The sequence below is a fragment of the Phlebotomus papatasi genome, chromosome 2, assembly GCF_024763615.1.
Source record: "Phlebotomus papatasi isolate M1 chromosome 2, Ppap_2.1, whole genome shotgun sequence".
In the NCBI taxonomy this organism is placed as follows: Eukaryota; Metazoa; Arthropoda; class Insecta; order Diptera; family Psychodidae; genus Phlebotomus; species Phlebotomus papatasi.
The window spans coordinates 4,853,417-4,871,242 of NC_077223.1; the positions used below are offsets into that span (position 1 = coordinate 4,853,417).

Sequence of the window (17,826 nt, forward strand, 5' to 3'; positions counted from 1 at the left end):
ATGTTTAAGTGAAGAAGAAGAGTTCGAGAGAATGAGATAGACATATGTAAAACATGTCAGAAAGAAGAGGATCCGAATTTCGACTTTATGAAATTTTCCTGATCTAAAAGGTGTGCCGGAGCCTTTAAGACCTGAAATTAAATAAATTCTTTTTTATGTTAAAAAAAAGAATTGAAGAAAATATTGTGTTTTTTTTAGTCTTTGTGATCCACGTAACCCCTTCATAGTATTCCTACATTTCCTTTTAAATCTTTTGTCCTGATTGGAATACTGTGTTTTGGCCACCTAGATTAACCTTTTTATGAAGGTATCGATTCAGTAGCATACTCATTAGTTAAGATCCTGAATTTATTTAAGAATGTTTCGGAATTTTGAGAATTCATTTAAAGTTGAGATGAGTATGATTTTATCATACAGAGTTGACAGAGTTTTATCAGAGTATTAGGTGTTGTTACTTTTACAATCCTGAGAACATATTTCGAAGTAAAACTAATTCGGAGTAGTTTAGATCGAATTCGAAAACGATCTACGAATGAATTCGTAGATCGTTTTAGGATTTTTCGAAGTTCTCTTTCTAGATTTTTTTTTATCAAAAAGTATCTTTTAGAGTGAAATGTGTCAGAGAGCATGAAGTAAACATCAATATTTCTTAATAATCGTGTATACTTTTATACAAAGAATCCTCCTTGACAATTTTAAGTCAATCCAAAAGATCGCATAAAAAATTAAAATAAAAAAAAATTGTTACGATTCTGGGGGTAGGGTAGAAGCTTCCAACGTCTCGCAATTACCCTCAAATTACTCACGACTGAAGTAAGGGAAAAATGAGCTTCCAAGTCCAGGAAAATCACTGGAATTCCTCTTATAAACTTTTATTACTTCACTGATATTTTTCTTCAATTCCCGGACACTAGATGGTCCGCTTTGAACACCTGGGATAAGGGGTCATTTGAAGGTCACTTGAGTCATTTGAAGGTACTGGTCTTGGTCTGACTTAGAGGTTCTCATCGAGCGAGCGCTAGTGACCAGGTATCCTGGTTCTCTCAGTTAATAAATGGGAGACTGGGTCGGCCACGTCTTCTAAACTAGGGAAATGTAGGCATGGTTCGCACAGAATGAACCTTCAAATGATGTGAATTTTCTCTTTGTTTGCAAAGAGCTGACCTGCCATTTCTCATCTAGTTTCATGAGCTTAATAATGATCTATCTTATGGCTAAGAATTGACGAACTAGTTCTTTGAAAACAAAGAGAACAATGTCTGAAGGTTCACTCTGTGCGAACCATGCCAACATTCCCCTACCTGTACATATTTTCTAGGCTGATTAGCTCTTACCTTGAGAACCAGATGATCAGGCTTTCGAGGCTTGTTGATGTATGTTTTTTTGACGACATATACCTTTTAATAGCGTTCACAGGGGAGGTGGGTTTACTTTGAGTTATTGGGCTAGAGTGATAAGGGAAGAGCACCAGCGATCGAAAGTGTTCCTCGGATTATCACCATATTGTTGCAACAATTCAAATGACTTTTTAAAAATTATTAGCTACTTTTTACCATTTAACTTTCACAAGAATGTAGTGCATTAGCTCAGATTTAATTTATAAAACCAATTTTCCGTGAGACAGCTGATTAAATTCTTGACGATGTGAAGTACAAAGTACATAATTATAATTAGACCTATTTTTTATTAATTTATTCTAAAAATTCAAATTCAAATGCACAGATATAGTTAAATGGATTGCTAGTATACCGATTAGCATTCACAAAAATACCAAATAGTATTTTGAGACTTATAGTTTCAACTAAATATCGAGCATGTCTCTTAATATTCCGATCCGGGGTGCTCTTCCCTTATACGATTTTTGTGCATATTTCTAAAGGAAACTGGCTCAATGGGTCAAGCGATAGAGCACTCGCTCAATGATGCAATCATTGAGGGTTCCTGACCAAAAGAGTTCCAATCCTCTTTAGGTCACCAGGAATTTTTCTGGCGTTAAAAGTGTTCGGATTTAAGATTGAATCCGGAGAGGTTTACTGCACTTGGTATTTGATACTTGATACATGGGGTTGATAACCCCATTCCTGTATAAGAAAAAATAATAATGGATGTTCTGCGAACTCCCTTGCGAGAAGGCCTAAGTTCCTCTATGGAACGTTGTTTATTGTTATTATTATTATTGTGATAAGCAGGATCTCCTCCACAAGAACACCCCTGTACGAACCGGAGCGAACCTTTCAACGAAAGCGAAAAGGTCGCATATAAAATTGTAAAAATATTTTCGATTGATTAGCCAAGTCACAAAAAACACCTTAATTTTGGGTCTTTAACTAGATATAACCCCTTAGGACAATGCACTAGAATGTCACAAATTACCCCATGATTTTCATATTGCCTTCAGTTCTTTTTGAAATTTCTTATTTCTCTTCTTGATAGCACATTTCCCTTCAAGATAGAAGATGATATTTTTCTGCAGTCTTAGAGCGATAAATTTCCTCATGAAAAAATTAGATATTCATCTTGATGCATTTTGACTCATAGACAGGTTCCCTTAATATGTGTTTCAGTTCTTTTGTGTCTTTTTGCTATGATTGCGAAAATATTTGATCGGAATCGCTACCTAAACCACTGCAACCTTTCAAGTTAAGACACAAGAAACTCTTTTAAAATCAATTTAATGACCTAATTTCTCTAAATTAGTGTAAGGTTTCTCAGTAGATCTTCATCAGGTCTGAAATGTTGGCCCATGTTCAATGACTCTTCTAAAGATTGAGAAGAGTTTCCCAATAGTGGCTGAAATTGGCGCGAAAATCCATTCACTCTTGTCGATGAAGATCTGAAGAAAAAAAATTGCTTCAATGTGGGAACTTCTTACAATACTTCTTGGTGCTGCCTTCTTTTTTTCCGTTTGATTTGAAACAACCAAAAGCAACGACACGAATTCACTGTCTTATTATCGCTTCCCTGCAATTTATCAGATCCGCAGAGTTCGCGACTTTTGTTACTCTTTCAACACCATCCATCATTGTGATCCTATTCCATAGGAAGATACATTGGGTGTCTTGGTGATTGGGAATATCTTTGATTTGTGTTCGCAAGAATTACCTATATCAACGCTCATGATTTCACAATTTTCCATCTTGGCGGTGTGACTGCATACACACATTTTGATGATCGCCACGGGGTCAGCATGGGAATCATTGCGGTGGGAGATCGTGTGAGATTCTTCACCATTGGGCCTCCTCACAACATTTTGATACAAATCTGTCGTCCGGAAATTCCTCAGCATCTCTTTCGTTCCCTTGGAAATTTTCTGCAGGTGATCCTCAAAAGCTCTCTGATGCAATTCTCCTCAAGTCACACAAAATGTTGCTGATTTCTCTTGCCCAAGACACAATTTCGCACAATTATATTTTGAGTGCATCACCGAGACAACCAAAATGATTGTGCGATAGAGATTTTATGGGCCATGATTTAGTTATATCGTAAAATGAAAACAATTAAAATTGTCTGAAGTCACTCGTGGTTGTCATCGCCGATTTAGCACTTTTGGGCTTTTATGGATCACGTCTTTTGCAGCAAAAGAGTGACATCGCGAGAAATCTCTGTCTGGGTGTGGTTCCTTTTAAAACAATCAACTTGACTTGGGATTTTTTACTTCGCCATTTAGAAGAACAAAGTGGATGATTTTGTTGATTAAAGTGGTGAATAAAAGCTTATGTCGAGCAATGGTAATAAATTTTCCAAGGTATAACCTCGGGAATTTAACTTTTGATAAGAAAATACTTATTTTTTATTTAAAAAAAATCTAGAAGCCGCAAAGGTTGAGATCTATTTTATAAAATATTGTTATTCGTAAGATTACCACGGTAAGAATGGTCTCCACCGATTCGATCTACCTTGACCGATCAGTGAAGACCATCCGTGAGTGCTAAAATTAAAGAAAAGCTTACCAAAAGCAGGGGGATAAAGTTACCCGCATATACGGTACTTGGGTCCTCGCCAAATTCCTGAATGTCAAAATTCCAAAATCCAAAATCCTGAAAGCCAAAATCCTGATAGCGAAAATCTCGAATAGTCAAAATCAATTAAAAGTGTCATGGCTATTCCCACGATTGTCCCCGCGCTTTGGAAAATTATTCTACACACAATTCTCGGTATATTTTCTTTCAGGATTTGAACCATTCAAGATTCTGGATTTTGCAATTCTGACTTTCGGAGTTCTTCCTTTTATGAATTTTGCTGTTCGAAATCTGTTTAGGGATTTTGGCTAGCACTGATGTACCTATGTTCAGTAATAACCTTACCGATTTGAGAACTATCTCTGGTTGAGTTTTATACTGTACCGGTTCGAAGGTAAATAGAGGAAACTTACTTTAAAACCCTTTGGCAGTTCTAAAATTTAAACCGAAGAGTTGAACAAAAGTGAATACACTGAGAAAAAAAAAGAGGGTGCGATTAACTTTTTTTCCTCATAACTTTAACACTTTTGAGGTGTAAAAATATATAAACATTTTTTAATGTTAATTTTGCACCTTTTTAAGGGTAAAATTAACATGAAAAAGGGTAACTTGAACACCCAATACACCTAAAAAGGGTAATGTTTACACCGATTTCGGATCAATAACGCAGGGTAAAATTAACATTTCTGGGATGTTATTTTAACTTTTTCGGATTTCTCTCAGTGTAAGTTCTTGAAAAAAACACACCTACACAATAATTCACTTTTTGAAGCAAACGCTTACACAATTATATATATATAATATTATTAATAATATAATATATATATATAATTAGAAATATTAATTTATGGGGTGGTCAGAGAAAACTGTGAGTCGATATCTCTTACCGTTTCGCTTCTAAGTCGGTGACAGTGAAATAATGCAATAGTAGAAATCTTGATCAATATTTAGTTTATTAATAAAAAAAAGCTAGAAGTATTATAACCCGATACATACCCAAAGAGCATTTGTCGCCATAAACGAGTAGAGATGTTTGATATCTATACAAAAATGAAGGCAAAGATTTTAAATATTTGTTCTATATAACCGTTTAAAAGAGTCCCATATTCGGGTGAATGGGGAATTTTTACTTCCAAAATATAACAATTATTTATTTTAGATATAATCACGTCATCTTGTACGATAAAATATATCAATAATAACTAAATAAAATATAATCACAATACAATATCAATTTATAACTACTGATCGTAGAATTGTCATTTCTTTTCCATTTTCATGTGGACAAATATCAGTACACACAAATGTTTTTTACATAATTTCTCCATTTGCTATATGGGGAGATGAGGCACCTTTGAAAGTGGGGCACCTTTGAAATTGTGATTTTTTATTTATTTTTATTTATTTATTTATTAAAGAAACCATACAATAGACTTCTAAGTCCCTCACGTACAGTTACAAACAAAAACAAAAAGAGAAAAAAAAACAAAAGAGAAAGAAAAGTTACAACAAGATTAGAAGATATAATAAAAAAAAAATCTTAGACTTCCCGACCCAAGTAAAAAGACCGCAGAGAGAGTTCAGACGTTCTGGAAGCAGGTGGAATCGAGTTACCTATTTTACCTATTTTTAAACAAAATTGAGCCTTATCGTGATATAATTTAGCTGCAAAACAGGTTAAGAAGCTAAATTACATTATGATATGGCTCAATTCCACTTAAACATTGGAGAACAGTCCAAATTTCATAGGTGCCTCACTTTCAAAGGTGTCTCACTTCGCCCTACATTTTTTGGTTAAGTTATTTGTCTGGTACACAACGCATATAATTTTCAAATAATATACTTCCATCATGGTCATACATTATATTTTTAGAAATAGCTCGATTGCGTTGATTGTTGTTGGTTACATTTGAGGCATACATTATTTGCATATCAAATGCCCCTTGGATATAGACTGACATAACGCCATCTGATGGCTAGTTCAAATAAGTTATTCATATTTGCCATACTATTATTAGTATTATTATTGTTGTTATTAAACTATACGATCAATCAGAAAAGAGTAGGGGAAAGCCCGCTATCTTCGGACGACTCAAACTTCGAACGACTTATTTTTTTCAATATCTTTTTAATGAGTTTGATCTTTTAAAATAATATTACTATATTTTAATAATTAGCTCAATGTCTCAAATAGTCTGTAAAGAGCCGTGGGTCAAATCCATTTAGAACGTTAAGAAAAAATTTACTTGTCCGAAGCTTCAGTCGTCCGAAGGAAGTGCGTTTTCCCTTACTCTTTCATGATTAATCGTTTTGTTCTAATTTTCGGAATTAAAAAATTACAAAATTCTAGGTTTAATATCAATCTTTTAAAGTACTTTTGTTAAATGAGATATATAATATTTTAACGAGTGAAATAGTAACTAGAACAATCACTAACTTAAAATATTGCAAAAATGTAAGAATAAAATGTATTGACTCTATTGGAGTCGCACTGTATTACATATTTAGGGGAAAGTGCTCTCCCTTCGAATGTTCATGCCTTCGAATAATGTGAATTTCTTTTGCTTTTTCTAAGAGATTTACACTAAATTATCACGGAATTATCAACAACTGGTGATAAGCCAACTAATATTTAATAGAAATGTGTAAGTCTCTTAAGAAAACTAAAAGAAAATTCACATTATTCGAAGGCATGAACGTTCGACGGGAGAGTACTTTCCCCTACGTGTACGTAAACATGGTTTGTAAAAGAATTGTTAAGAAAGTACATGTGACTAAAATTAAGAGAACATAATCTAACATTGTAAAACTGAGGCGAAGAAAATGTATGTTAATAAATTTTATTTTGTCTTACTCGTGTTTTTCTGAATTTCGCAGCTAAACTTACGTTAAGATACTGGGAAGTCTGGAAAGATTTTACTGTTCAGGGCTCATACATGGTGTTTTTTTTTTTTTTTGAAAGAATGCAAATTTAAATTTTACTGGATATGGAGGTAAATACTACAAATTGCAGAAAATCTCGGTTGAAGAAAAAAAAAGATATGGGATAAATTCCACTATTTTGATGGTGCTGCAATTATCTCAGCGTGCAGATCAGTCCGTTTGCAATTAAGCAGTAGCGTATAATGAAGAAATTAAAAGTTGAAGAATTTACAAATGCCATCACGTTGTGTTGAGTGACATTTTTTGATGACAAATTGCTGCTGGAAAAAGAACTTACGGGAAGACATAGGCTGTGTCCAAAAAGTTGGTGAATCTTGGGGGCAAAATGGACTGTTTCAGCGCGAAAGTGCCCCCTTGATTATTGACATCGTGGCGTGGAATATTAAATAAACATTTTGGTACAAAATGAATTATTGGAGAATTTACGCGTCATTCCATTCAACTCATCGTTCTCTGATTGTGCCAACAAGCTCTCCAAGTCACTGGCACTGGATTTATGGTTTATTGTTCAAATTAATTGGACGCAACATCAATTATTTATGGGCGTTTTTTTCTGGTATCCTGCAGGCAAAGAAATTTCTCTGATAGCATTTTTTTTTTCATCCAACCTGTCTTTGGTCTTTCTGAAGAAATTGTCGGGTTGAATTTCTTTTTATTTTATTGGTGTATTAAATTACAGCTTCCTCCTTCCTCGTCATGCATTTCTCAATTTCGTCTCAAATTTATAGATGATGCCTTCATGTATTTATTGTAAATCACTGATGAATATGGTTGCAAGAAGTGCCCTTAATAAATATCCAATTTGGTATTTCTTTGCAGTCCTTCTTCGGACGAACTTACAACAACCTGTCCTCGATCTCTGAGTGCAAGAACAACGGGGAGTGTGTGATTAATAAAAAGAATCGAACAGCCTGCAAAGCATGTCGATTGAGGAAGTGTCTGGTGGTGGGAATGTCCAAGAGTGGCTCCCGATACGGTAGAAGGTCCAACTGGTTCAAGATCCACTGCCTGCTGCAGGAACAGCAAGCCCAAGTGAATCAGAAAACAGGAACTGGTCCTCCCAATACCGATGCTGGTGGGAATCTCCTCACTAATGCATCCTTTCTCCCAGCACATTTTCTCTCCAATCTCAGTCTCGGGAAGCACTCAGGGGTCTCCCCATGGCGTCATCAGCCACCGCGACAGAGAACCTCAGACGCTTCTAGATGCACCACAAGTTCTCCCAGTGATTCAGGAGCCTCTTCGGCTGATCCTGAAGAAGGAAGTTGCCGCTCAATTGGAAGTGCCAGTGCAGAGTCAAAGACAGAACATTCCTCAGTGTCTAGTCGGGCAGCTGAGGTATTTCGGCCAGGAATTGAACCCCTATCACCCTTCTGTCGCACAGATGCTTTCCTGCGCCTTCCACCACTTCAACTGCCTCCGCACGTTGCCCTGCCCCTGCTATCCAATGCCTCTGAACAAGAGGAGCCTATTGATCTCTCCATGAAGACCTCGCCGCGTCAATCGCCGGCTCGGAAGCGTGCCAGGACTGAATCTCCGTCGCCAGTGACGCTTCTGGAATCTACAAAGCCAGTACCGCTGGATCTCACATGCACTCGCACTCCAAATCCTCCATTGATCGGATGATTGGAGTGATAGCACTAAGGGACACGATGCCAGTTCCTCCTGAGGAATCCCAGTCCCAAATTAGGGACCCTAAGCGCCAGTATATTTGTGTGATGTACAAAGAGATTTGCCAAGCACGGAAACCCAATTCAATCAGCAACTATCAGTTCCTATCTTTCAATTATTTCAGGTATTTGACAAATTTGAAGAATTACTAGGGGAAGGCTTTTAAGCTTCGCACGTACTCTGGCTTCGAAGCTTTCATATCGCTCCTTGGAAATTACAAGGGGTCAACTCACTTTTTTGCGATTTTGAGATTATAGTGCACTTAGAAAGACAATTTAATAAATTTTCAAATGATATAAGTCTTTAAATTTCGATAGGGGAAAGTGCTCTCCCTTCGAACGTTCATGCCTTCGAATAATGCGAATTTTCTTTTAGTTTTCCTAAGAGACTTATACATTTCTATTAAATATTTGTTGGCTTATCATCAATTGTTGATAATTCCATGATAATTTAGTTTAAATCTCTTACGAAAAAGAAAAGAAATTCACATTATTCGAAGGCATGAATGTTCGAAGGAAGAGCACTTTCCCCTATTAGAATTTTTCAAAATTTTAATCTTTTTGATTACTTGCTTAATTTTGTTTGAAGTAAAGGGGCACAAAATATATTCATCGTTCAAATTTTTGTGAAACAGGGGACTAACTCAAGCAAGTTGATCCCTTGTCATTCTAATTTCGGCAAAATTTGCGCATAATTTAGAACGACAAGAAGCTAACTAATTAAAAAACATAATTTGAAAGGTAAAAATATAAAAGTTTCGATGTTTATATTAGTGCTCATACAAATAGAAAAGAAATAAATTGTTTTTGTTCAGTCATTAAATTGAGATACTTATTTACACAAAGTTGAATCTTTCATGCTATCTCCTGAAAATTAGCCGAAAATTAGTTGGCCCCTTGTAATTTCCAAGGAGCGATATATTTCTCATATTAATTAGGGGAAAGTACTCTCCCTTCGAACGTTCGTGCCTTCGAATAATGTGAATTTTCTTTTGTTTTCCTAAGAGATTTACACATTTTTATTAAATATTTGTTAGCTTATCTTCAATAATTGATAATTACGTGATAATTGTGTCTAAATCACTAGGAAAAATAAAAGAAAATTCACATTGTTCGAAGACATGAACATTCGAAGGGATAGTACTTTCTCCTATACATTTCTACTAAATATTAGTTATCTTATTATCAATTATTGATAATTAAGTGGTAATTATGAGTAAGTCAATTAGGTAAAATAAAAGAAATTCACATTATTCGAAGGCACGAACGTTCGAAGGGAGAATACTTTCCCCTACATTGGAATTTGGTGAATTTCGCAAAAATATTAAGTGTTCAAAGCCAGAGTATGTGCGAAGCCTGAAAGCTTTCCCCTAAGTAAAAGAAATGATTCAAGTATCCAAAAACACGAATTAAAACTTATATAGTAACTTAATTGAACAGGAAAGCTCATACGAAATTACACATAAATTTTACAAATTATTTGAGATATGCGGGGCAGTTTCAGAGATGCATAACTTTTAATAATTTGAAATAGCCAATACTCAAGAGAAACTACCTTACCTTTCTTGAATATAGTTCATAAAAGTTTCGTAAAATAATTTGAAAACAAACTTAATTTACCTGAACTGCCTCGCGCTCTTCTATAGGGTTAAGGAACCATCGCATTGAATGTTTTAAGAGCCATATCTCAAATAAATTCTGGAATGATAAAAAAAGATAAATATAAATTTATATAACTTTTCGGTTTTGTACCAAACTTCGATCAATGAAATTTTCCCTGTAACAATCAATCTCAAGGGTGACAGTTTAAAATTTAAAACTTTAGAAAAAAGCTCAAAATCATAGGCAAATGTGCGAATTATTTGACCTTTACGAGCCTTTTTTTTTGGAGTTGATTAACTCGAAATTCAGGTTGTTTCTTGGTATACATCTTCATAATCAAATAAAACTTAACCTAATACAATAAGGCACGCCCCTGCTAGGAGTAAGGTTGAACTAAACTGGATTTTTTTTTTAATTCTGACTGTTTAATGAGAAGAAACAACAAGATTCTGTAAGTTAATCACGAAAACTAGCTCTAGATTAGCTGATATCGCAAAGGTAAATCTGAAGAAAAATAGGCCACACCCCTAATAAGGATTTAATAAAAATTGCTGTAAACCCATATAAAGTTTGGAAACTTATTTAGATGAAGGATGTTTTTATCTATAAATTTTCGTGACATAAAAATTCATTTTATTTAAACTTTTCAACAAGACTTTTAAGACTTGAATAGAGGGAGCAGATGCCAGCGCCACTTGCGGGAGTAAAGAGTTACCTTACGCGGAATTTTAAAAAATATCACGTTGAAAGTATTTTTCGAACAAATAGAGCTATTAGTCTTTTAAATGGAAATTTTTAACATAAGCTATATAAGCCATTGTGAGGAAGCGTCGACCTCGAGGCAGACCTAGGAAAAGGTGACTGAATCAAATTCAGAACCTTGCCTTGGTGCGTCTTAAGTTCGAACCTCGAACATCTTCTTGAAGTGGCGGAGGATCGACAAGCGTGGGCTGCTAAACTGGATTTCATGGGGTCGCAACGCCAATATACTTGAATTATATCAGAAGCAGCTCCGATTTCTCTTAAGTACTTTTTGATATTTAATCCTAAATTAAAATTTTCACATAAATCTTGCTTAATAAGCATTTACAGACATTCAGACAAAGGTCTGATCCGTGAAATGCAAATGAGGCAACAAACTTTTGGCGCATCAAAAATTATCAATTTTTGGAAAACAATTATTTTTGATATGAAATAAAATTAATAAATTTTTTGAAATATATAAATAAGATCTACCGATTGCAGGGAACTCATTTGCAAAAAAGAAAAATTTGAAAAAGTGATTTTTCTTTCATTTTTGCCACTTGGTTTCTCAAACATACATTAGGCAGCAAACTATTGACACCCACTGTAAAGAGAAATGGGTCACCTCTGGATTGAGGTATCTTTGAAATTTGGCTTTTCCTAATATTTTTAAATAGAACTGAGCATTATCATAATGTAATTTATCTGCGGAATTAATTTACCGAACTAAATGATATCATGATAAAGTCCAATTCCCTTTATAGCAATCCAATTTCCTGATTTTTGATCAAAGATATCTTAGATCTTAGATCAGTGGAAAAGCATCCCTATCTTCCGAAGTCCAATATCTGATCAAAAAACGCAATATTCGGTGCTACTCCGTGTTTCGTTGTGCCCTAGTTGGATTTTTATCGGTTTTAAATAGAGTAAGATGGGGTATTTTTGAATTATGTCTAATTTGGAACTTTGAGATTTCCCAACGGTTTTAGATGACTTTACTTTTTTTTGATCATCTGAAGCAGTGAGAAAATCTCAAAAATTCCAAAATAGACATGGTTTCAAATTACCCCATCTTACCCTAATCCACAAAAAATCAGAATGATCATATTTTTCTTTGAGTATTCTGTGTCCTAAAAGATGTCAAAGGGTTAACACAAATTGGAAAAATATATTTGAAAGTACCAAGAATCTTAACGTAAAACATATCAATTGAAGACAGCTATCAACTGAATTGATTGTTCCAAATTACCCCATGTTACCCTAATCCAGGAAAAGTCAGGATGGTCATATTTTTCTTTGTGTATTGACAGTCCCAAAAGATGCGAAAGAGTTAAAATAAATTGGAAAAATCTATTTGAAAGTACCAAGAATCTTAATGTAAAACATGTCAATTGAAGTTCGTTACAGCTTTAATAGGGGGCGTGACTTGAAATAATTTATAGGTGGAGCATAAACAGAAGATCTAACACTATCTTTATGCAAATTCCATTTTAAAGATCGCGGAAAATTGGTTAAGAACCGTCTAGAAATGTCAATAGGTCAGACACAGAGGTATAGGTTTGTTTTTGACCTTCCTTGAGAAGATCTTGTGAGCAATCTTGCTAAGAAAGCCTTCGAAATCCATTAAATCATATCACAAAAAGATTGCAGCTTATTTTTTTAATTTTGAGATTGACAAATTGCTTACCTGGATTAATACCAATCGTATTCTGTTCGTTATCTGAAGAAATAAAAAATGTCACTGATTTATTGTACTGGTTACATCACGAGTTACTAGCGAATTTTTAGATTACGGAAGTCTGAAGAGTGTCTATGGAGAACCTGTAAGTGCCTCTCCCAGTAACATCAAAGACAATAGAGCTCGATAGTTGCTGATTGTGGCGGCGACCTGTGATCGTCTTAATTTATTCACCTACCCCATTAACTTGCGTATGCGTCCAAACAAATAATATTACAAATCAATGGATGAGTGCACAATTGGCGATAAAATTAGTTAATGATATTTGTGCCTCTTGACCCTCGTGGCCATTGAGTGTAAGACGAAGATAGAAATGTGAAGTATTTATTTGTTAATTATATTTCCTATAGTTGCAAATGACTATTGATTGTATAGAAAAATTTGCTGTAGAAGAATGAAGATGATAGAAAAAAGACTTATGAATCGAATTGTGTAAATAGCTTGAGAGTATATAATGAAGAAGAAAAAAAAAGATCATTCCTAGACATTTAAGATAATTAATGATTTTTGTTGATAACTCTGACATTTCATCCTCAGTCTTTTTTTTTGTGAAAAAAAACTAAAAATTTGTGCAACTCTGAAGATGATGTTGGCAAATGACAAGGAAAACCAGAGATAGATACAAGAGATTTCACTTGAGATGAAAAATATATTCACAATTTCCTTCATAGACTTTCCCAAAAGTGTAAGTGAATAAATTTTTATAATTTTGTAAAGATGAGAGATGTTAATATATTCCGTTTTTTTTATCAATTCCATTTTAAACTGCGTTGAAGAGTTTTTCATGTTCCTAATTCTTCACTGTTGTTTATTTTACTCAATTGCCTAGCGTCCTCCTGTCCATAACCAGCCACGAAAAAAAGATCACTCATTAGTGATTATGTCTGATAGGTGGTGATTCCCAAACAAGTCACCTTGGACCAGTCTTATTTTTCGAGATCTCATCAATCCTCTTCTGTCGATTTCAGCAATCTTCACAATCTGGATTTATTTGCTGAGAGATTGTTCCACAATAAAAAAATTCAGCACGAGATCATCATATCGTTCCGAAATTTCTTGCATTTGAACACCCTTGAACTTCTTGCACTCGAGATTCAAAAGGCAGTTTTTTCCTGACGTTTTGTAAATTTCAGCAATTTTTTGATGACTGACCAAACTCAAGACATCGTCTCGAGAAGCTGCTGAAGGAGATCGACCGATGGAACAATTGTAAATTGTGCACTTAATCGTACGTAAAGAGTCTCTTTAGCAGGTGATTTTGCTATTTATTTTATAGCTCCAATAGTGAATTTAGATGAGGAGTCAAGTGATTGCTTTGCTATTTTGATCCCGGAACTCGCTCTACGTTCAATTAAATCTGAATAAAAAAATCTCATATGGAATCCTCACACATTAACTGCACTCAGATTAAATTTCTGCGTATGGTAAAATAAATAATCAGATGCGAAAGGTAAGTACAGAAGTAATAACTATATTTTTTATTTCTACATGGGAGGGTTAAACTCTGTATTCCTAAAAATAAACAAAAAAAAAACAAATGTTGTGATTCTTAGACTCTTAAGAATTCTTGAAGATGCTTTACTAACGAAAGTGTTTTTTTTTTAATTTTTTAAAACATTTTTTTAAACACATTCCCATTTTTAATTGAAATTTATTTAAAGTTTTTTTTTTAAATAATTAGAATTAGAATAAAAAGGATTTGAATGAGATTTTCCTAAAGCATGGCACTGTGAGTAAATTCAGTGGCGAGTTAGGAACAGATGCGGCGAAAATAGGAACAAATGCGGCGAAAATAGGAACAGATACGGCGTAAATAGGAACAGATGCGGCAAAAATAGGAACAGACGCGGCGAAAATAGGAACAGATGCGGCGAAAATAGGAACAGATGCGGTGAAAATAGGAACAAATGCAGCGAAAATAGGAACAGATGCGGCGAAAATAGGAACAGATGCGACGTAAATAGGAACAAATGCAGCGAAAATAGGAACAGATGCGGCGAAAATAGGAACAGATGCGGCAAAAATAGGAACAGATGCGGCGTAAATAGGAACAGATGCGGCGAAAATAGGAACAGATGCGGCGTAAATAGGAACAGATGCGGCGTAAATAGGAACAGATGCGGCGTAAATAGGAACAGATGCGGCGAAAATTAGAATAGATGCGGCGAAAACAGAAACAATAATGTCTCTTTTAAAAAGTTGGAACTCAGAATTATCGAATATAACTTTCAATCAGTACAACTTTCTAAATTGTCCTAATTTCAGTTTTGAAAATTTTTAATGTACCCAAAACTCAGTTTAATAGCGTATAGTCACTAAAAAGAAAATTTTGTAGACTAAGGAACATTTTTCCAACAGGGGGATTCTGCAATGATATGACAGACAATATCATATGACAAATTTTCGTGGTAAATTCAAAAGCAGAATATCATTAAAGCCCAGAGAGCATCAAATGGCCATTTCAAAGCAGTACTATGAAGCCCCTAGTAACTGATATAAATCTGGTTTTTAATAATATTTTTCGCATTCTCCACATCAAAATTTTTAAATTTGTCATATGACATTGTCATACTGTTATAGAACTCCCCTACAAAAACGGCGAACTAACAATAGAAATTTCTCTATTAACCCATTTAGTCAATGTACCAGAAATACTTGAGATAGAATGTTATTATTTTGGGATTAGTTTCCTATAGATTAATAGATGAGTTTTTTGAAAAGAAATTTTTTTTATCCATTACGGGGGCGCCGGGAGCCGCCCTCAAACACGCGCCTTAACGGTCACTGAATTTAAATTCTGTGCATTAATTCATTACAAACTCTATTGATTTAGATAGAGTAACTATCCAAGAGAACACATTGGCAACCAGAATTCAAATTAGGGAAGAGGATGAAGGCCAATTTTAACAAATTCGACGTGATGTCGAATTCTCCGTCCGCCATTTTGAGCAAAATTTTTACACGACTTCACGCGAAGTGAGAAAAGAACAACAAAATGTACTCCCATCTCTGTCGGGCTATTTTTCCTAAGTAATTGAAGGACTAAAGTAACTAATCCATTCCCGACAGAAATTCGAATATCAATTGCCCTGGGATAATTCATCTAAAATCACTCAATTTGCGTATGATGTATAATACAATGGTAAGGAATGGGTTAAAAGGCTAGAAATTCACATCAATAATCGCCCTTTAACCCTTTAACGACGAGACAGTTTTCGCTGCCGGAAAATTAGCAATAGAAATGAAACCGATAAACAAAATCAGTAAAAGGTCTTATATCTAACCTTAGAAAATCCAACAAAGTCTGATTTGGTCTATTTTTTGTCTCTAGACTGAGAGAAATCCGAAAAAGTTAAAATAACATTCCGGAAATGTTAATTTTACCCGGCAGTATTGATCCAAAATCGGTGTAAATATTACCCTTTTTAGGTGTATTGGGGTTAAAGTTACCCTTTTTCATGTTAACTTTACCCTTAAAAGGGTGTAAAATTAACATTAAAAAATGTTGATATATTTTTACACCTAAAAAGTGTTAAAGTTATGAGGAAAAAAAAGTTAATCTCACCCTCTTTTTTTTCTCAGTCTTCTCAGTGTCTCAGTGTTTGAAGGTTCACTCTGTGCGAACCATGCCAACATTCCCCTATTTTAATTTATATAAAAAGTTTGCAATTTTTCAGAAATATGATTCTAAATTACAGTATATCTCTCATCTTTAGTTCTAAATCGATTTTGCATGCAATCCGAGTTTGCTCACGTTAAGAATCTAACCTACAATAAGTTGATCTAGAGTTATCTGTCCATCTTATTAGCTTTATGTCAGAGCCTTCCATAACACTTATGATACCCGTGGCTTGAGATTTGGGGCTCTTGGAAGCGTATCTTAAAATGGTCACATCTCTTATTTGAATCGAATCGGATCATCTGTTTTCGACATGAAAAGCCTCGTGAAAAGTTACCTTTTCTCATACCATTGAAATTCTCATTTCTTTCTCTTTAGACAAATGCATGTAAATATTTAATTTTTGATAAGACTTTGCTGAAAATTTGCATCAAAGAGCAATTTTCTTAAATAATTTTCCGTATGCAGCAGACAGTAAAATTTTCAATGGGAGCTGACGATTGAGAATTTTTGGTATAAAAGGCAGAACTTTTGGAGGAAGTGGCACTAGTTACTACAAAGTTTTTCATTGGAGTGTTTGAAGCAGTAGTAATGAGCAGAAAATATGAAGTTTACTGAGGGAATCATTGTAATCACCATAGTTATCATCTCTGTTGCTGCAGATCCTCAAGCTGATGAAGACGCCCAAAATAAGTGCTTCAATGACATTGTTTTTGATTGCAACGTAAAGCAATTTCAAGTATTAATAGATTGCTGCAAGTCTATACTTAAGGAATGTTGCAAATCTGGACAATTCGATCTAATTTGTTATACGGGTGGACTTGAAACATGTCCATAAATTTGAAGAAAAGTTCATTCACAATAAATTCAGCAGTGATACAGTCTTTGTAAAAATTAATCTGCGATTAAAGAGTTGAAAACGTATTTGTAAATTCTCAATAACTCTTAGGTCCCTTCGATCTTATATATTTCTCTAGAGAGGACAAACTGGGAAAAACCCCATGAGTCGTAGAGGCCTAGGTAGGTAAAGGCCTAGAGAAGCTCAGGAACATTATTCCAAATGTTCAGTGTATTGGTTTGAACTGATCCTTTATCACCGAATTTTACAGTCTCTAGATTCTCGAGGATCAGCCTAAGTTTACTTGGGCACTTATGGATTGTCTTACATTTGGTAAGTGCTTAGGTGTACTACAATTTCTTAAATTAATATTCATCCATTTTTTCTGAGTGTATAGACTTATTGTGGGCTTTTTTTTCCTGTTTACAGCAACTCAGGTGGCACTTTTCGTGAGCGATCGCTAAGAAAATGGCAAATGTGTTTTGAATTTGAAGTCATGGTGTACGATCAAGTACATAAATTTGCAATAGAATGCTTATAGTACGATGGTAAAATCCCAAAATGGCACTTTCAACATGGTCAATTGGGGTCTTTTGAAGTCTCCTGATAGCACGATTGTGCGTCTTAAAATTGCTATATTGGCCATTGATGTCGTTTCAACACTTTTTAAGATGTGCCACAAGATGAAAATTGCCACATTAAGCCAAAGGCTA

At 34.6% G+C, this 17,826-nt stretch overlaps 1 protein-coding gene across 1 annotated transcript in view; it reads left to right on the forward strand.

Annotated features, from left to right (window-relative positions):
- Positions 1 to 8,697, forward strand: part of LOC129805019 (protein embryonic gonad-like) — a 128,662-nt gene extending 119,965 nt beyond the window's left edge. Inside the window, exon 3 of the mRNA XM_055852821.1 lies at positions 7,722 to 8,697. Within this exon, the coding sequence (XP_055708796.1) occupies positions 7,722 to 8,528 (807 nt within the window). The 3' untranslated portion in view covers positions 8,529 to 8,697. The remainder of the gene's footprint in view (positions 1 to 7,721) is intronic.
- The last annotated feature ends 9,129 nt before the right edge of the window (positions 8,698 to 17,826 follow it).